Raw genomic sequence first — 21,405 nt, 5'->3', positions numbered from 1 at the left:
AGGCACTGAAATCAAAATGATCTGCTGTGGTAACAAGTCAGAGGCGATCTGTGGACCTGACATAAACTAACTGTCGTGGATACCAGACAGTCCTCTAACTGGCATGTGTCAGGGAGGTAAGCAATGACAAAGTCCAGATATTTGAGATGGAACCATTATTGGATTAATCCAGAAAGGCTTCCAAGTAAGGAAGCAGTTACTTTTTCTTTTTCAATCCCTTTTTTCTTGTTGTCTTTACCATCCAATTTATACACCTTCACACCTTCTTTCAATCCAGGGATATGTAAAAACTTGACCTGACTTCAGAACATACCCAACTCCCAGTGCTAGTCTTTTAAGGTAATAAGATGACATTTCCCTGCTGTTAATTTCTAACCTAAAAAAAGGAACTGTGACTTCTGAGATCAGAGTCCTTCCCACTAGGTACACATATGAGGACCCTTGGACAGAAAGGATCCAATTACCCTAAGTACCCCAGAGAGGACAGAGACAGCAAGGGGCCAGTCACAAAGAGAGGACCAGGACTGAAGCATGTCTGGGATCAGGTGGTGGAAGAGGGCTGCTCTCCACTCACTCTGCCTCTTTTTATCTCCTTGACTTTTTCTGTGTGTGGGCTTTAAGGTTTTTTTGTTTTGTTTTGTTTTTAATCATTCTGAAAAATACAGAAACCAAAACCAACATGTTTGGTTTCTTTCCCACTGCCCTCCACCCTGCTCCAGGTGGTCATTTGTTCTCACAACCGGCAGAGGCAGAAGAGGGTTGGAATGAAGACTCCAAAGGCCACCAGGATGGGAAACATGAGGCTGCTGTTGTCCGAGGCATAGGGGTTGGGTGTGCGGGGACCAGACTGCACCCGGTTCTTATTGGTCTGTCTTTTGAGATTAGACCCCTCATCATATTCTTCTTCTTCCTCTTCCTCTTCTTTCTTCTCCAATCCTGGATGAGGCTGTAGTTTTGGTACATCTAACACAAGAAAGAAAACTCCATTAGATAAGGCCTACCACATCCAATTAAATGACTTTTTTTTTTTTTTTTTTGCAGTACTAGGGATTGAACCCAGGGGCATTCTACCTTCAAGCTATACCCCAGCCCTACTTTTCTTTTTTCTTTTTTTTTGCGAGTCTGGGGATGGAACCCAGGAGCACTCAACCTCCAAGCTACACACCCTGCCCTACTTTTTTATTCTTTATTTTGAAACCAGGTCTCACTGAGTTGCAGAGGGCCTCACTAAGTAGCTGAGGCTGGGCATGAACCTACAATCCTCCTCTCACCCTCCCAAATACGGGGATTATGGGCACATGCCACCACACTCAGCTTAACTGAGACCCTTAAGAGCAGCAAATGAGCCACAAGAAAATTCCTGACTTAACCAGGGTCTACAGAAGAGAGAAGCAGCAGAAAGAGTCTCCAGCCTACAGAATAGCAGTGCTATAAATCAAAGTCTTCTTCAGATTTAACTAAAACAGAAAAATCCCTGCCCACAGGCAGGCTCGCTAACTCCTGAGTTCTTGTCTCACTTCTTCAGAGCCCTAAGAGGACACCAAAACCCAGGGGCATTCTACTTCCAAGCTATACCCCCAGCCCTATTTTTTATTCTTTATTTTGAAACAGGTCTTACTAAGATGCAGAGAACCTCAATAAGTAGCTAAGGCTGTCCTCAAACCTACGATCCCCCCTTTTTTTGTGTGTGTGTATGTGTGGTGCTAGGGATGGAACCAAGGGGCATTCTATCTCTGAGCTATACCCCCAGCCTGATTTTTTAATTCTTTATCTTGAAACAGGGTCTCACTAAGTTGTGGAGGGCCTCACTAAAAGCTGATGCTGGCCGTGAACCTGGATCCTCCTCTGTCAGCCTCCCAAGTACTGGGATTACAAGCGTGCGCCACCATGCCCAACTCCCGCATTTCCTTTTGATTCCTCATTGTCCTGCTTCTGCCTCAGGACTCAAAACACTGAGCTGTTTGATAACATCTGCTCGGGTGCTATCATATCAGTACTGGAGGAAAACCAAGACTAAAGATGAGACCCTCAGTGAATGGAAGACAAGTTGGGAAAAAGTACGGAGGTAGGATGAGAAGAAAAGTTACAAAGACAGCTTTCTCTGCAAAAGTCATTCTGGCTGGTGGCCAGCAGGTAGAGCAAAATATTTTTCCTAAGGCTAAATCCCAGGGTCAAGGAGATATTAATAAATGGATTTTTGTCCCAGTGTAATCAAACAATGCTAGAGTCTTTTGGAAGCTACCAAAACCCTAATGGAATCCTTCTTTTGCCTTTTCTCCTAAGAAAATAGATTTCAAACAAATAGATCGTAGAATAAGCATACGTTTTAGACAATTCCAAATGACTCTAAGGCACAGCGGCACATGCCTTTAATCCCAGTATGTGGGCAGCTGGAACAGGTTTGAAGTCAACCTCAGCAACTCAGCAAGACCCTCTGCACCTTAAAGATACCCTATTTCAAAATAAAAGTAAAAGGGGGAGACAGAGCTGACATCACTTACTCATCCTATCTGTAATTACAATGGTTGCTCTCCACTGGATGCTAACCTCTTTGAGAGTAGAGACCACATCATGTGGTTCATCATCTGCTCACACCTATGCTCCTGCTGGCACATGGAGATGCTCCCTAAATAACCAAGAGCACAGCATCCAGGCACCAGAGGGTGTGTGTCTCTTAGCACGTGGAAGAACTTCCTCCTCCTTGATGGGAAGACACGAGGGAGGACTAGCGGCTGGAGGGATATGAGGGATTTACCAAAAAAAAAAAAAAAAAAAAAAAAAAAAAAGTAAAAGTAAATAAATAATGCCGGGCATGGTGGTGCATGCTTATAATCCCCACACGTGGGAGGCAGAGACAGGAGGATCGCGCAGGTTTGAAGCCAGCTGTGCTGGCTTTAGAGACCCTGTTTCCAAAAAAAAAAAAAATATATATATATAAAATAGGTCTGGGAGTGTAGCCCAAAGGTAGAAGGGTTTCTAGAAACCCTAGTACCACCACCACCAAAAAAAAAAAAGGTAAATAAATAAATAAATGGGGAGTAAAACTCAGAATATCTGAGTTCAATCCCTAGTACAGAAAAAGAAAAAAAGGGAAGCCAGGTGTGTTGGTACACCCTTGTAATCCTAGCATTCAGGAGGTTGAGACAGGAGGATCGCGGTTCGCAGACAGCCTCAGCTACTTAGCGAGGCCCTCCACAACTCAGTGAGACCCTGTTTCAAAAATAAAAAGACTAGCCGGGCATTGTGGCGCATGTTTATAATACCCGTGCTTAGGAAGCAGAGACAGGAGGACCACACAGGTTCACAGCCAGCTGCCCTGGCTTAAGAGACCCTGTTTCCTAATAAAAAAAAGTATAAAAAAATAGGTCTGGGAGTGTAGCCTGCAGGTAGAAGGGTTTCCAGGAACCCCAGTACCACCACCACCACCACAAAAAAAAAAAAAAAAAAAAAAAAAAAAAAGACTAAAAATTAGGCTGAGATGTAGCTTAGAGGTACAATGCCCCTGGGTTCCAATCCCCAGTACCGCAAACAAAAAAAAAAAAAAAAAAAGAAAAAATGGTAGCAGCCAAGAACATAGTCTTACTTCAAAGCTTATAACTAGTACTACTTAATACTTTATCCTCATCTGTCTACCTCTAAATTCCATATAATTTCCAAAATAATTATCAGCTAAATTATCTCCAGATAATTTAGAGCCAGGCGTGGTGGCATACTCTTATAATCCCAGTACTTGGGAGGCTGAGGCAGGAGGATCATGGTTCCCAGCCATCCTCAGCTTCTTAGTGAGGCCCTATGGAACTTAGCGAGACTGTTTTAAAATAAAAAATTAAAAAAAAAAAAATAGGGCTGGGGGGTGTAGCTTGGAGGTAGAATGCCCTGGATTATATCCCCAATTAAAAAAAAAAAAAAAAAGCCCAGTGGTTTCCTCATTTCCTCAACCATATCCTCAGTCCACATCAAAAAGCAGGTGGAAAGCACAACTTACCATCTACTGTCCCAGCCATGATGTAGAGTGCACAGACTTTGGGATTGTCATAGTACCCCTAAAAAATGGGAGAAAGTGGTAAACCCCACACAGCAGCAAATTTCTTACCCTCGCCCATTCTGCTGAGCCCTTCCTCAGCCTGACGTAGGACACCTTGACATTACCTTGACAAACTCGATGTAGAGTTTCCCTGTGAAGGTGGACACCTCCCCCTGCACACTCAGCTTCCCCTTTCGGATGCTCATAGGGATGATTTCATCGTGAGCTGTGCTGTGTCCAACACGATCAAAGATATCCAAGTCCTTTACCACTACGTGGCCATTTAATCGCACATCAAATACCTTCCAGGATTAGAAAAGGAGACAAGTCAAAATCATCAGCTTCATGCCCTTTCAAGGAATTGGACATTATGTACCCACCTAGGCTTTAAATTAAAAAAAATAATTTAAGAAATGATAGGTCTGGAAACACTCCAGGGTGGCTAGAGTCTTTTACCTGAGCCAAATCAAAACCATGTTCCTTCAGTGCCAAGGAGCTTTCATACTTGCCTTAAGAAACAAAGAATACAAACAAAAAGCTCAGCATAGAAAGGAGGAAATTCAAGCTGAGTGGTGCACGCTTATAATCCCAGCATTTGAGGCCGAGACAGGAGGACTGCGGTTCGTGAATGGCCTCAGCTACGTAGCGAGGCCCTTGCAACTCAGTGAGACCCTGTTTAAAAATAAGGAACAAGCCGGGCATGGTGGCACACACTTGTAATCCCTATGCTTGGGAGGCGGAGACAGGAGGATCACGCAGGTTCGAAGCCAGCCGCGCTGGCTTAAGAGACCCTGTTTCCAAATAAAAATATAAAAATAGGTCTGGGAGTGTAGCCCGGAGGTAGAAGGGTTTCCAGGAACCCTAGTACCACCAAAAAAAAAAGGAATAAAAAATGCCCCTGGGTTCTATCCCCAGTACCACCAAAAAAAAAAAAAAAAAAAAAAAAAAAGGGGGGGGGAAATTCAAGCAGGAGAGAGTAACCAGGAGAGCCTAAACAGGATCAGTCAGTAGCCAAGAACTAGGCTTTTGGCAAGATCATCCTCCAAGGCAGGTGCAGCCACACAGGCAGCGAGATGAAGCTTCTCTTAATCAGACAGATTCAGCTTTTCCTCAGAGCTCATCTGCTCCTTCCTTCTGCAGAGGCTCTTGTATTCTGTGGCCAAGAGTAGCAATGTCCCACTGATTAATACCTCACCTTCTGCTGGGACTGTGCAAAGTAGACCTCAGCAAATTTCAACACCAGGACGTAGTCTCCCTCTTCCTTGATGGGCACTTCGTAGCCAAAAGTCTCCTCATTGTACCGCTCTGTTTGATACAGGATCTGGTCCTCTGGATTAGAACGAAGAATTGGCAGTTTCATGCCATAGTCTGAGGCTGGGGACAAAAGACAAAGAAAAAGCACATCAGAGGCTAAGACATAAAAAAGTAGAGGCCCCACAAGTGTTGGAGGCATTTCCAGGGCAATGCTAATAACCCTCCCAATAGGAAGGACTACCCTCTCTGTGCCTGGCTCCAAACAGAGATCATACAACGGCAGGCAGCAGGAAGAGCAACATGCGAGAAGTCAAACACTAATCACCCCAACAACCTAGAGCCTTCACGGGGAAACTTTTTGAAAACACACTCAAATGAGATCTTCTCTGGCCATCTAAATAATGAGGGGAAAAGGAGTCTAGCTCAGTATGTGAAGAAAGTGCTATGCTGCAGGTGCCTGGCTCCCAAGGAAAGCTTTAGAGGAACATCCTGAAGCCAGGAGGATGGTCAGACATTCTGATTAAGGAGTTCAAATGTTTTATCTCAGTCAGAAAAGCAAGAGTCTAGCCAGGTGTGGTGGTACACACTTGTAATCCCAGTACTTGGAAGGCTGAGACAGGAGGACTGCAGGTTCAAAACCAGCCATGGCAACTCAGCAAGGCACTCACCAATCTGGTGAGACTCTGTTTCCAAATAAGAAATAACTTTGGGCTGAGGGTGTAGCTTGGAGGTGGAATGCCTGTGTTCAACCCCCAGTACAAGGAAAGAAGGGGGGGACAAGAGTCAGTCAGTCAGTCAGTCTGTCTGTCTGTCTGTCTGTCTGTCTGTCTATCTATCTATCTATCTAATGTGGTACTGGGGGTAAAACCCAGGGGCTTTTCTACCTCCCAGCTATATTCCCAGACCTATTTTATACTTTATTTAGAAACAGGGTCTCACTAAGTTGCTGAGAGCTTCACTAAGTAGCTGAGGCTGACTTTGAACCTGTGTGATCCTCCTATCTCAGCCTCCCAAGCGCTGGGATTACAAGCATACACCACCATGCCTGGCTCAGGGCAAGAGTCTAAAAATAGGATTAATTTAGAAAAGTCGTTCTTAGCCAGGCATGGTGGCACACGCTTGTAATCCCAGCATTCGGGAGGCTGAGACAGAAGGATCGCGGTTCAAGGACAGCCTCAGCTACTTAGTGAGGCCCTCTGCACTAAGTGAGACCCTATTTCAAAATAAAGAATAAAAAAAAATAGGGCAGAGGGTGTAGGGCAGAGGTCAAATGCCACTGGGTTCCATCCCCACATCTGCAAAAAAAAGGAAGAAAAGTCATCCCCCCCCCCTTTGTTACTGGGGACTGAACCCAGGAGCATTCTACTTGTGAGCTATATATTCAGTCCTTTTTATTTTTATTTATTTACTTATTTATTTAGCAGTAGTGGGGATTGGACCCAGGGGCATTCTACCTCTGAGCTACACTCCCAGCCCTATTTTTTATTCTTTATTTTGAAACAGGGCCTCACTGAGTTGCAAAGGGCCTCACTAAGTAGCTGAGGCTGGCTGTGAACCATGATCCTCCTGTCTCAGCCTCCCAAATGCTGGGATTACAAGTGTGCCCACCTCATCTGGCTTCTTTTTATTTTTTATTTTGAAAAAAGATCTTGCTAGGTTGTTGAGGCTGTCCTTAAACATGTGATCCTTCTGTCTCAGAATCCGAAGTACTATGATTACAGGTATGTGCCACCACATTCTTTACAGTTCTACTACAAATTAAGATTCAGCCCCCCCCCCATAATTTTTATTCAAAGAGCTCCAAAGATGGCAAAAAGAAAAGGAGAAAAAAAAAAGGCCTTAAAAAGAGCCAAGAGAAAAAAGAAAAAGAGCCAAGTGAAGCCGGGCATGGTGGTGCATGCTTGTAATCCCAGTACTGGGGAGGCTGAGACAGGAGGCTCACACAGGTTCAAAGCCAGCCTCAGCTACTTAGACCTTGTTTTCAAATAAAATATAAAAAAATAGGTCTAGAAGGGTAGCCCAGAGGTAGAAGGCCCCTAGGTTCCATCCCCTGTACCAAAAAAAAAGTTAAAAAAAAAAAATAGAGAGAGAGCCTAGTGTGGTGGCCCACACTTGTAATCCTAGTACTTGGGAGGCTGAGACAGGAAGATTACAGGTTCGCGGCCAGCCTCAGCTACTTAGTGAGGCTCTCCACAACTCAGTGAGACCCTGTTTCAAAACAAATAATAATTAGGAGGCTGAGATAGGAGGATCACAGTTTGAGGACAGCCTCAGCTACTTAATGAGGCCCTTTGCAACTGAATAAGACCCTGTTTCAAAATAAAGAAAAATAGGGCTGGGGGGTATAAGCCCGGAGGTAGAATGTCCCTGGGTTCCATCCCCAGCACCACAAGAAAAAAAAAAAGCTTTACAAAAAGAGGGGGAGCAAGCCAGGCGTGGTGGCACACACCTGTAATCCCAACATTTAAGAGGCTGAGACAGGAGGCTGTTTGCAGACAGCCTCAGCTACTTAGTGAGGCCCTTTGTGACTCAGTGAGATCCTGTTTAAAAATATAGAAAAAGTAGGGCTGGGGGTGTAACTCGGAGGTAGAATGCCCCTAGGTTCTATCCCCAGTAGCGCCAATAAATAAATAATAAAATAAAATAGCAAAAAAAAAAAAAATTAGCTGGGCATGGTGGCGCACGCTTGTAATCCAGCACTTGGGAGGCTGAGACAGGAGGATTGCACAGGTTTGAAGCCAGCCTCAGCTACTCAGTGAGGCTCTCAGCAACTTAGTGAGACCCTGTTTCCAAATAAAATAGTCTGGGAGTATAGCCCGGAAGTAGAAAAGCCCCTGGGTTCCACCCCCAGTACCTCCAAAAAAATAAATACATAAATAAGTTTAAAAAATTAAATTTAAATTAAAAAAAAATAAAGAGGGGGAGAAGCTGGAAGTGATGTACACAACTGTAATCTCAGTATAATCCCAGTGCTTGGACGGCTGAGACAGGAGGATCAGCCTGGAATAGCTCAGAGGTAGAATGCTCCTAGGTTCAATTACCAGTACCAAAAAAGAAAAATAAAAGAAAAAAAGAGTAAATGAGTAGGAGAGGGGTGGGAGGGAGGAGGAGGGAGGAGAGAAAGAGGGAGGCAAGCACTTACTTCCCACAGACTCACAGTATTCAACCCCGCCTACTCTCTTGAACATTTCCTCAGTTAAACAGAAGAAAACAGTTCTTCTATAGCACCAGAGCCCAACAAGGTGCCTGGCACATAGTAGTCACTTGGTGTGATTTGCTGAACTAACAAATGGCAACAAATCGGTGCCTGCAGAGCAGGGAAGTCATACCATTCTCACTACAAGGCCAGAGTTGTCGGCAAGAAAGACAATCTGCCAAGTCCCTACTGGTACCTCTGCTTAAGATGTACAATTTCCCCAGGGCCAGTTTCTATTTCATAAACTGACAGCAGGGTAAAAGTAAAAAGTGACTTACCTTGTTTCAATATCATAAGAGCTGAAAACCTCCAGTGCCCTATCCCTCTCCCAACTTCGGTAGGAGACAAGTTGTGTACACAGTTCTTGCTCTCACACAATAAATTAGAGCTTTTTCACAAATGTAAGGGATCACCTTCCAGCCCCCAAAATAGACAACTTATAGCTTCCTCCTTCACAGAACAGCCTCAATTCTTTATCCTACATATATTTCCCAGTTTCCTATAATGTCTACTTTCTAAACTGTAGACAGAACAAGTAGTATGGTCTTTCTTCCAACATGGAATTAAGACCTCAAGACTTAAGCCAGGTGTGGTGGCACATGATGGTAATCCCAGTACTTGGGGAGGCTGAGACATGAGGATCACAGGCTCAAAGTCAGCCTCAGCAAGTAGTGCAACTTTCCTCAACCTAGCAAGACCACACACACACATAAAGACATCAAAACTTGCCTTCCAATCTCACATGGTGACCCAGAATCCACCTGCCACAGAAATCCTTTGAAAGATGCCCATAAGCAATCATTTCCAGAGGGGTGGTGGTGGTATGTGTGTGTTTTGCTAGGGATTAAACCCAGCCAAGCTACACCCCCAGCCATATATATATTATATATATATATATATTCTTATTTTGAAACAGGGTCTAAGTTACTGACAGTCTAAGTTGCTGAGACTGTCCTCCAACCTGCGACTGTCCTAAGCCTCCCAAGTACTGAGATTACAGGCATGAGCCACCACGCCTGGCTCAGTTTTATCTTATGAATCGCCAAAATTTCAAGAGAGGACATGACAAAAAGTAAAAGGTTAACTAAAAGTAGCTGAGGTCGAGCCCTCAAAAGAATAAACATAACTTAACAATTCCTGTCAGTGACATCAACCATGAGTTCAGATGGACTGGTGAGACAGTGGAACAGGAAACTCAACACACTTTTAGTTTTCACACTTCTTTCTTCGCGTTTCTCATTAAGGAAGGGGTCAAGTGCAATAGTGTATGTCTACAATCCCAGCAATTCAGAAGGCTGAGGCAGAAGGATAACAAGTTTGAGGCCAGCCGGGGGAACATAGCAACACCCTGTTTCAAAAAAAAAAAAAAAAAAAAAAAAAAAAGAACCCTATAACTTATTGGTGAGAATGTCCTTAAATTCAATCTCCCATATTGGGGAGCGGGGAGAGAAGGGTAGCATTACAAAGAATGTGCTGCTGAACTGGGCGTGCTGGTACATACCTATTAATTCCTGTACTTGGGAGGCTGAGACGGGAGGATGGCAGGTTTGAGGACAGCCTCAGAAAGGAGTGAGATTATCATTAGCCTAACAAAACTCTGCTTCAAAATAAAAAATAAAATCAGGCTACGGTGTAGCTCAGAGATAGAATGCCCCTGGATTCAATGGTTCAATTGCCAGTAACACATACATAAAAAAAAAAAAAAGTGCTGCTAACATTGCTACCCATTACCCTGGGTTTCTTCTGACTAAACTCTAAGAAATTCCTTCTTCCATAAGGGTTGTGATCCTTATAAATTTGGAACATTAACTAGGTTTGATTTATAGATACACAGAAAATTTTGTGCATGTGTGGGTAATATTTTTTTTTCTTGCCCAAAGGAGAAAGTGAGAAACTGATAGTAATGTAATTTGTGGCAGTCTGTTTCATAGCTAGAAAACAGCTATGCCATAAAAAATTACCTAACCTTGGAATTACCTTTGCATATTTGCCCTTTATTTACTTTTTACGTTTTGTGGCACTAGGAATTGAACCCTGGGGCATTCTGCCTCCAAGCTATATCCCCAGCTCTGTTTTATACATTATTTTGAAACAGAGTCTCACTAAGTTGTAGAGGGCCTCACTATGTTGCTGAGGCTGGTCATACACCTCTGATCCACCTGTCTCAGCCTCCCAAGTAGTGGGATTACAAGGGCGCGCCACCACACCCAGTTCATGTTTGCACTTTAAAGCCCAAGTTGGGAAGCCAAGCGCCAGGGCGCACACTTGTAATCCCAGCATTTGGGAGGCTGAGACAGGAGGATTGCAGTTCGAGGCCAGCCTCAGCTACTACTTAGTGAAGCCCTTTACAACTCAGTGACACCCTGTTTCAAAAACTAAAGAATAAAAAATAGGGCTGGGGGTGTAGCTTGGAGGCAGAATGCCCATGGGTTCCATCCCCAATACTGCAAAAAGGGAAAGGAAAGAAAGGAAGAAAAAAAAGAAAGACAGCCAAGTAGCTATCCTAAAAGATTTGGCACATGCAGAGGTGCATTTGCTCAAGCCCAAGAGATGCAGCTGCAAAGGTTTTTTTCCCTTAAGCCTTTATACACTCACAGCTAAAAAGATTTCTCTAAAATATAATGAAGTGTACAGTCAGCACACTGCTGAAGTTGACACAATATAGCTCAGTTACCCAAAAGGAAGGAGGCCAAAGTGCCTACATTATGTGTGCTGCTTCTTAGTTCTAGATAAACAGCAGCCAGGGTCCTTAGAAAAATTGGCCCAGGTTTTAGAGTCAGAAAGGCCTGGAGTGTGGAAGTGTGTGTGTGTGTGTGTGTGTGTGCGCGTGCGCGTGCACGTACCCACATAAAGCACTGGGGACTGAATGGGAAGGGTGGGGCTCTACCTCCGAGTTATATCCTCAAGCCCCGTTTTATTTTATGTTGAAACAGCATCCCCCTAAGTTACCTTGTGCTGGCCTGGAACCTGCAATTCTCCTGTCTCAGCCTCCTAAGTCCTGGGATCCCAGATGTGTACCACCATGCCCTGCAAGACAGGCCTGGATTTAAAACCTGTCTTTGCCACGCACTTAGGGATGTTGGACAAATTGTTTTCTAGGTCTCAGCTGTAAAATAGGAATATCACCTACCCCACAGGGATGTGGTAAGGATAAAAATATCTGAACCCCCCCCAAATAAAAAAAAATTTAAAACCTCTAAAGAGCTTAGTATAGTGCTTCAATGAAGAAAAACACAGACACATAAGTATGCCAACCAGGAAAGGTATGCACACAATGAGCCCCAAACAAACGCCTCTACTTCAGCAATTTAGAGAATGGGCTAAGAGGAAGACGAATAAAAATTAGGAAACCTCAGCTGGGAAAGCACTAGAACAGGAAAGCCAGAACGAGTGGGAACCTTTTCTACCTGAGACATTAACCAGAGAGCACTCCTTGGTGCTTCAGCATCGCTCAGCACTAACACCAGGCCTCCTGGCCACTAGATTCTTGTTCTGAATCACTTCTTTCTCAAGTGAGGTTAGTTCCTAAAGAATTAGTCAAAATGGACTGAAGCAAGGAACCTGGGGATTCAGTGACCTAAATCTCTACCTACAAACTCCCAGTACTCAGCGGGCATGCAGATGAAGTGCCTGTCAGGTGACAGTGCAGACAGAGAATTCTAAACAAATTCTGTGGCCATAAGCAAAATGGAGGCAGCAGTACTCTCACATTCATCCCACCTTTCAAGCTCTTATCTCCCTGAGGCCAAATCCTTGCCCAACCAAAAGGAAGGAAGACCAAGAAAGGGTCTTCCTTAAGGCTACAGAATTAGTAATCTTGATGGCTCAGGTCTTTTAGCCAGCATTTCCCCCCCTCCAGACCCATGTTCTGCCCTATTTTTAATTCCATGCATGTAAAAGGTCATCAAGTAAAAAAAAAAAAAAAATAGTGACACTTTACTCTGCATAAGAGCATTTTCACTCACGGCAGAGATTTCTAAAGCATGAGAAGTATTATTGAGAAGAAAAACAAAGTTCAGAGAAGTAAAGCAAGTTCCTCAAGGTCATACAACTTTAGCAGGTATCATTCTATAAAGAGGAAATAGCATTCCCCGAAAACCAAGCCAAGTGCTGGGCCCTTAGACCAAATAATCGGGTCTTTTTCTAGTCAAGAGTCAAAAAGGACCCAGAATAGCCTCGTTAAAAGGAACCAAAGCCTCAAGGTGGGCACTGTTGAATCACTTTCTATAGTGGTACTTCCATCTCTTGACGCACACAGATTGAAAAATGCCTCTTCCAGGCAGTGAGCACTATCTGCCCTCAGGGAAGAAATGAAATTCAATAAACATTATAAAGTGCCATTGAATGTGTAAGCCACCAGGTGCCCTGGACCACCAGTTACAAGCATGCTGAATGACAAAGAAGCTATAGAGAAACAGCAGTTCAAAAGCAGGCCAAACCCTTATCTGGACTAAGTTGGCAACAAATACCTGAATTCATTCAACATAAAATGAACTTTCTTCAGCATGCTGAAAGCACCACCACAAACATGAGGGGAAAGAAATAAGGCCAACAGCTCCCACTGCAAATAGTGTAAATAGTTGCATGAGGCAAGGGTCTCCAAATACCTGGCACACCCTTATCCAAACAGGGCCAGAGAAGGAAAGGCACAGTGAACAGCTGCACTCTCCTGCACTGCCTCTCCTGGGGCTGACTCCTAAACACAGAAGAAACTAGAAAGCTGACTCCTCGGTGGAAGCTTAACACATCTTACCCAGACCCAATGCCGGCAAAATGCTAACTCTCAGGAACCCGGTAAATGCAATGTTGCAACAAGCTGGTCTAAGCTGCGGCTGACAATTCCCCACCCATGCCTTAGATAGTGCTCAATTCATACCCAGAGTGGAACAGGGAACCTCCATTTATACAACGCCCCAAAGGCCAGTGTTCCAAATAGGACTCCGATATACATGAGCTCTGGTAGGTCTCATGTAATTTTACCTGCTACAATAAACTCCTCCCAAAGAACTGCAACCATGAGCCAATAACCCAAGGACAGAAAGCCTTGCTGACTGCTGGCCAGGCCAAAACAACAAAACCACCTGCACTAGCAAACTAAAACCAGAATTTCTGAATAAGAGCAGTACCTAGCAATTAAACTTGTGTGGTCTTAGCTTTACCTTCTGCATAAAGGATTTATAAGAATAAGGTAACCAATATAAAACCTAGTATCTGCTAAGGGAAAGAAACCATCTGCACACTACCCTCACTACAGTTATCTTATGAGGCAAAGTCCACAAACTGTCTCTAGTTTCCTCAAGGCCTCCTTCCTCCCTGCCCACATCCACAAAGAAAGGGGAAGGGTCCAGGATAGAAACATTAATGACCTCCTGTTAAAAAGTCTGGCTTTGGTTACTATAAGACTACAGCCCTGACTCAGCTGAATCCTGTGATCTACATGCCAAGGCTGAACAAATTCCAAGACAAACACAGAACTCCAGAAAAAGCCTTGTGCCCCCAAACCCTCCCATGTACAAAAGCAATAAACTTCTACTACAACAAACTTCCAGGACACTGCAATGGATTTGGAAAAACTATGTAAAACCCTTTAGTAAAGCTAAGAGCCAAATGTGGGCATCATGGAACAAGGAAAGAAAGTCCAGTCTCCTGGTTGTCTGAAATGGCATCTGGCCAATTTGGCAACTTCTGAACCCAGCATACATCATAAATCTCCTTCCAACACATGAGGCAAGAAATCTCCTTCTTAAACCTGCTTCCAATCCTAATTACAGAAGAAACAAAGAAATCGAGAGATTTTCCCAATCTAGGGGGTGACCTACATCAGGAGCTTCTGGTGCAGACACCTGGGTCCCAGCAAAAGGGTGGGGTATTATATTAGATCTAGCGCGAACCAGGAATCTGCGCTTTTTATCACCTCCCCTAGCAACCCTTACATACCACCTCTGGTAACTGCAGCTCTGTAAAATCCACTGTTGCTCAAACAGTTAAGTCACAATCACTTCCCGCATAGGCTGGAATCAAAGTTCTCAGGACCACGGGGGATAGGTTGTACCACTCTCTGAAACTCGGATCTTAAATGGTTGACCCAACTGACACACTGCCACCAGCTTCAGGTGCAGGAGAGCCTCAACATAACCACCCCTTGAACGACTTCTACTTTTAATCCTACATATTCCTCCCTCCAAAGGAGGGTGAAGGAAGAGGTTACGATCAAACTTTCTTGGCCCATCCCCTTCGAAGATTCCTTGCTGTTCTGGCTAAGAGTCAAGCCCCACTCCTGTAGAAGGGGCGAGGAAAGGGGCGGGTTTCTGGGCTTCAAAGATATATCAGGAGCTGTCTCTATAGGAGAACAGGGGCACCGATGACCTATAACCCGCAAGGCCTCAAGGGCGCAAGAGGCAACCTCTCGTCTTTACTTTCCCAGCTCGGGGGAGGTTTCAGGGTTGAGAAAATGCAAGATGCGAGGGCCAAATACAACTTCTCGCCAACTGTCTGCCTCGATGGCTCTCAGAAGCTTCGAGCCCGTGCTAGGCCTGGGCTCTGACCAGGTCCCCGTGGAAACTGCAGAAAGAAAACGTCGCTCCGGAGACGGAGCGCGAGTCGAGGACCGCGCTCCGGGCCGCAGCCGTCGCGGGGCGGCCCCGCACTGCAGGCCCGGCCTCCCGCGTCCGGGCGAGGGGCTCTCACCTCGGCCCACCCGGCCTTCCAAAGGGTCCTTGCGGAAGTGGATGCCGTGCACGTCCACATGCGCCTCGCCGCCCGCGTTGACGGCCCAAATGACGCTCTCGGGCAGCCCGGCCGCGGCCACGCCGAGCCCCGGCTCGCGGAGCGCCGGCAGCAGGAGCAGCAGCGGCAGCCGCAGAAGCGCCACTGCGGCTCCTTCGACCACCCGGGGCCCCAGCATGGCGGCCACCACCGCGGGGGCAACCCCCGCCGACCCTCGTCTTCGGCGGGCCGCCCGGCGGCCCCGGACTCAATAAAACAGCGCCACGGACCGCTCTGCCTCGGCGGCCAGGGACATGTCGCTCGCAGGCCTTCTCCTCAGCCGCGGGCGCCGCCTCCTAGCTCAGGAACAACCTACCCCGCCGCCCAGCCCCCCGGCCCGGGCCCGGCAGCCAATCAGCGCCCCGCCCTCATTACTTACCCACCACCCCGCCGGGAGCCGCCCGTCTATTGGCTAGCGGGCGCGGTAAGGGGCGTGGCGACTCCCCGGCTCCAGTCCAACCACAGGGCCCGAGACGGAGCGCGCGCAGAGGGAGGGAGTTCGGTTGAAGCAGCGGTCCGATGCGGAAGTGGCGGGTGCAGCGCCCAGGCGGCCCCGGAATCCCACAGCTGAGTGGGAAAGGTGGCCTGGGAGGGTGGGGGGAAGGTTTAGCATAGGGCGCACTGACACGTCGCCAGCACTTCCGGTGATCCAGATTTTGGGGACCGAATAGGCTCTGAGGGGCGGGGGGGTGGCTGCTGTCTCTCCCGCCCCCTCTTCCTTTCTCAGGGAGAGGCATGAGCTTAAGCTGTAGTAGGAGCAACGGCACTCTCCCGGCCTAAGAGACTCAGCCTTTTTCCCCGTGTGAAGCAGAAGAGCCAGCCTTTCCCACAGCGGCCACATGCACAGGTCTTCAGGCCACGAGTCCCACGAGGACGAGGCCCCGCCCCCACCCCTTCTGCAGGGTCCAGGCGGGTGGTAGCGTCCAGGCATTCGTCCAATCAGAGGACTCCAACGCAGCGGAAACGCGTGGCTCTGTGAAGGAGGGGCTTCAGGCTGCCTGTGTCTCCATGGCAACAGCTTCCGGCTGGTCTCAGAGTTTGAGGAACTTTGCAGGGGCTTAGCTGTTGTCTGTGCACGCCCCAGGCCGCGGCTACTGGGAGCTGGTAAGACCCGAGTTCCTTCCCTAGTCTCCGCGCTCTCCTTCTGACGATTCCGCCGCTTTCCAGACTCCCCATTTTGCAGTGGGAAAACGGGCGCGGAGGGAAGCGGAGTGTTGCCAAAGGATCTCACAGTAAGTTTGGGGCAGAGCCAGAGGAAAAAAATAAAAATAAAAAATTGTTTTATACATTTGTTCCACAAATACTTGACCCGGCCCTACTACGAGGGTTATCGGATTTTGCAGAATAAATACAGGAAGACTAATCAAACTTGAATTTTACATAAACAAATGAAACATTACTCATACGAAAAAATAATTTGTTTAAAATTTAAGTCGGCCGGGCGTGGTGGCGCACGCTTGTAATCCCAGCATTTGGGAGGCTGAGGCAGGAGGATCGCGGTTCGAGGACAGCCTCAGCTACTACTTAGTGAAGCCCTTTGCCACTTAGTGAGACCCTGTTTCCAAATACAGAATAAAAACATTGGGCTGGAGGTGTAGTACGGAGGTAGAATGCCCCTAGGTTCCGTCCCCAGCACCACACACACACAAATAAACAAATTAATTCGGTGCAGTGGCTCCCAGGAGCTGAGACAGAGGATCTCAGGTCTGAGGCCAGCCTCAGCAATTTACCCTTAACAATCTAAAGAAACCTTATTTCAAAATAAACCTGGTGTGGTAGTACATGTTTGTAATCCCAAAACGTGGAAAGCGGAATCAGGAAGATTGCAGGTTCAAGGACAGCCTCAGCAAATAGCAAGACTCTCACTAATTAACCCAGTGAGACCCTGTTTCAAAACAGGAAGCTGGGCGTGGTGGTGCACACTTGTAGTCCCAGCATTTGGGAGGCTGAGATAGGGCCATTGTGGGTTCATGTCCAGCCTCAGCTACTTAGTGAGGCCCTCGGCAAAATAAAGGCCCTGTTTCAAAAATAAAGAATAAAAAAATAGGGCTGTGGGTGTAGCTTGGAGGTAGAATGCTCCTGAGTTCTACCTCCAGTACTGCAATAAATAAATAAATATAAGGCTGGAGTGCAGCTCGGAGATAGAATGCCCCTGGGTTTAACCCTGAGTGCCACACCAAAACAACAGCAACTAGGTGTGATGACACACACTCTTGTCATTCTAGTACTCGGGAGGCTGAGACAGGAGGCTTGTAGGTTGGAAGCCAGCCTCAGCAACGTAGACCCTAGACCCTAGGTAGCCTCAGTGACTTAGGCCTCTACAACATAGTCTCTGTTTCAAAATAAAGAATAAGAACAGGGCTGGAGGTGTAGCTCAGAGGTAGAATGCCTGGGTACTCAATCCCCAAGACCACAAAATAATAAATAAATAATAGAAAGGGCTGGGAGATGTAGCTCTGTGGTAGGATGCTGGGTTCACACCCCCCGTCCCCATTAACCACCCCCCAAAAAAATCAACTGCTTTTTTTTTAATCTAACAGTGCTACCTGTTATGATGTGATAGGTGATTAACTTATTGTGGCAGTGAACAAAAACATCCAGAGCCCCACGTGAGAATTGTAGATTTTGAACCCATGGCCCAGTTAGCCTTGGTAAGTGCTGTAAGAGAACAAAACGGTGCCAGAATGTAGTGAGGGATTCATTGAATCAGAAATCCTTCTCCAGCCTCCAAACTCGGACCTCACAGGAGTAGCTTTGGCAGTTTTTGTTGTAGTTGTATTTGTTTTTTATTTATTTATTTATTTATTTATGGTATTAGGGATGGAACCCAGGGGCATTCTACCTCCAAGCCACACCCTAGTCCTATTTTTTATTCTTTATTTTGAAACAGGTTCTCACTGAATTGCAGAGGGCCTCACTAAGTAGCTGAGGCTGTCCTCGAACCACGATCCTCCCGTCTCAGCCTCCTGAATGCTGGGATTACAAGTGTGCACCACCACACTTATAAAAAGGAAAAAGAGAGACACATATTTGAAAGCAGCTGGGCAAGGTAAATTTTAATTTTTGCAAAAAGGGTTACTGCAGCCAGTGAGTCAAGCAACACAGGAACAATATGGCAGAAAACTGCTGGCCATTTTATCTTCAGCGGGGGCCAGTTGTGCTGTGCTTCTGTTGCTCTCACAGTCTTTCTGCCATTGGCTGAAGGGGTCTTCGGGGAGGGGTTGGCACTCAGAATTTCCAAGAAATGCTATCTTTACATAAATACACAGCACACATCAGGTTACACAATGGCAGTTTGACAAAATGGAGCCCAAGTCAAACTATTTCTTTGATAGAAAAGATCTAATTATTTCCTCGCAGATTAAACTCAGGGCCTTTGCATACTAGGCAAGCACTCTACCAGGCATAGAGTCCAGCTCCTGGGCTAAATGTGGTATGTATTCCCTCCTAATCCCACCCCACTCCACCCCACTCATTTGCAAATATCACCTTTGCATTCTGCTGATAGACATGTTTCTCCTTTCAAGGCATGTCCCAGGCCCTGCACTGGGGTTTCTAATAATTTTCCTCTATTTAAAATTTGTCATTTTTATAGGAACCTGTTAACACAGAGGCTTAAATAGACCTCAGAGCAGAAATAAGGTATAAAGAAGGAAGAGGGGCACAGAGGTACTGCAGCTTCCTCCTTCCCAGGCATGTGGCCAGCAGAACCCATTGTAACATTGAAATCGAGTTGGGGGTCACAGAGGAGGCTAACACCAGCCAAGTTATTAAAGGCCTCTTTAACTAAACTGGCACCTTTGGGTGAAGTTGGCCGACTGTGGGGGAAGGATGACCGAGCAGCAGAGTCACGCAGTCAGCAGAGGAAGTGAGAGTATTTATCTTGGGGTGGAGCTAGCGGCATGGAAATGCCAGTCCTCTCACGCGACATCTGGAGCCTCACGACCTCTGGAGTCTGCCCTGCGGTGTCAGGAGTCTCGCAGTATCTCCGCTCTGGCTTCGGGGGTTCCACCTCCTGTCCCTTCCCATGGGGGAAGGGAGGACCCGACCTATCATCCAGGCCTTTCGGTGATATTGGGTGATGACTGAGTCAGCAACTACTTCCTGCTGTCAGAGGGGGTGTCATAGGAGGGCCCTTGGCCAGGAGAGGTCAGGTCATCCAAGAGTTGGGCAGGTGGGAGTATGGTTGCAGCAGGAGTTGATTGAAGGTTACCCTGGACAGCTCAGTAATGCACATTTGAATGAACTTTAGCAGACAAGAGGCTGTTAAAAGGCAAATCATGAGAATGGTTTCTAGGAGGGGGAGGAGCCAAGCAACTACTGGTCCTTGGAACCCTTCCAGATATGATGTAGATTGTCAATATCATGTTTTTAGATTCTTGCTTAACCTGGTCAGTTTATATATTTTTCTCCATTAAACCAGATTCATTAATGTAATAGCATTTTTTCCTAAGAGACAAACACTACCTTTTTCAGCAGTGAGTAAGTATGGGTCAGTCTGGTCAAATGAAAAACATGCTATTGGGTCAGGGGTATCAGTAACAGATTTTAGAGAGTTTAATACTTATGGCCGTCTGGCATCCAGAGAGGGAGAGCACTGCGCTGATCCCACCTTGTGGTCAGTCCAGCGTTTTATGGAGGGAAGGCAAATAGGTCACTTGCACAGTGAATTTCCAGACATAAACAGGTGGGCCTGCTGAAATGAAAGCATTAAAGAGAGAATTATGCCAAGAAAAATGGACCTTAGTGGGCCCCAACATTGTATAGGAGAATTTGTCATTGGGGCTGTTGTAACAGAGCCCTTTCTAGCTGAGTAAGGTGATGCCAGTTGGGGTCCCCCAGCAGTTTGGCTGCGGTAGGTGTGGTGAGAATCACTGTAAAAGGCCCAGACCACCGTGGTTGGAGATGTTTTGGTTGAAGTGACTTGAAGACTTGGTCTCCTGGCTTAAGGACCTTGGCTGCCGGGTGTGGAGCTCCTTCTTCAGTCTCAGGGTGGGGAAGATAGCGGTCAGCATGTTCTCTAAGGAGGTGCCTTTCCTGATGACAGTGGTTGATATGGGATGTGGAGCTTTCAAGGAATGCCAAGGGCCTGTGCCACCTGTGAATAACCTTAAGAAATAAAAGCTGGTCCATTATGAGACTGTGAGGAATTGGGGAGTCCAAACCGAGGGATGATGTCTGAGCATAGAGCATTGGCCATCGTGCTGGCTGTCTTGTCCATTGAGGGGAAAGCCTCTACCCAACCTATCAGGGTGTTGACCATGGTAAGAAGATATTTTAAGTTTTTTGTGAGGGCATAGGGGTGAAATCAATTTGCCAGTCCTGTCCTGGCAAAAATGTCCTCTCATTTGGTGGGTAGGAAAAGAGGGGTGAAGGCCTCCTTGGGGAGAAATGGCAGTGCATGTAAAACAGGAGGCACTGATTTTACTAATCAGCTGTTGCAGGAGGGAAGAATAAAACAAGGGGTTTAGGGAATGTTTAAGCACTGTAGGCCCAATGTGTAGAGAATTGTGTATTAGGTTAACAACCGCTTCAGCCTGAGCCTCAGGAAGGGCAATTTTGTCCTGTAAAAGAGGGCCTGTAGTACGGGGTGGGGGGCTTACTCGCAATCCCCTGTACCGAGATTGGAAAAGGAAAACTAGAACCTGAAAAGTATAGAAGGACTGCATAGGCAACCAAAAAGGAGATTGGCCTACCCGCTACCTTGAAAGTTACCCTGGGCTCGACAAGAGTGATCGAGGTTGAGGAGCCCGGGATCTGTCTTCAGCCAGGCCAAGTAGGGCCAGTGGCGGGGCCTGGTCTGGAAGGATGGTCCCCCTGCGCTGATACACCTGGAGTGCACTGCTTTTCCAAAGGCAATGTTCTAGTGTCCCTCCTGGCTTCATGCTGGGCTCGGTTTGGTTGGTGGGCATGGCCTTGCTGCACTTGAAGCAGGCTCCTGGAGGTGTTGTTGTTGCTATCCTCCACCCCTAGGTGGTGCTCCAGAGGGCTGAGCTGTCACACACACACACACACACACACACACACACACACACACACACACGCCGCCACCGCCACAGGGCAGCTACCAGGGATCTGCCTTTTGGCGAAGTCAGATTGTACACTCCATTTCAGCTGGTTTCTCTCGAGAATTAAAGACTTTAAATGCCATGTTCACCAAGTCTCA

At 46.5% G+C, this 21,405-nt stretch overlaps 1 protein-coding gene across 2 annotated transcripts; it reads right to left on the bottom strand.

Annotated features, from left to right (window-relative positions):
* Window positions 1–723: 723 nt before the first annotated feature.
* MLEC (malectin) lies at window positions 724–15,378 on the bottom strand (the record flags this gene model as incomplete). 2 transcript variants are annotated; one of them, XM_080717463.1, is made up of 5 exons in its annotated part: window positions 734–963; window positions 3,986–4,043; window positions 4,150–4,326; window positions 5,220–5,398; window positions 15,162–15,378. In XM_080717463.1, the coding sequence occupies 5 exons, from the start codon at window positions 15,376–15,378 to the stop codon at window positions 734–736; spliced, it is 861 nt and encodes a 286-aa protein (XP_080573589.1). The 2 variants fall into 2 exon arrangements, with proteins under 2 accessions (XP_080573590.1, XP_080573589.1); XM_080717464.1 differs by lacking the exons at window positions 3,986–4,043; window positions 4,150–4,326 and having other exon boundaries at window positions 724–963.
* Between the last annotated feature and the right edge of the window lie 6,027 nt (window positions 15,379–21,405).

Source organism: Muscardinus avellanarius (assembly GCF_963383645.1).
Source record: "Muscardinus avellanarius genome assembly, chromosome: 21".
Taxonomy (NCBI): Eukaryota; Metazoa; Chordata; class Mammalia; order Rodentia; family Gliridae; genus Muscardinus; species Muscardinus avellanarius.
The sequence above is the reverse complement of the archived record's forward strand: the minus strand, read 5'-3'. Positions and strand labels throughout refer to the sequence as shown.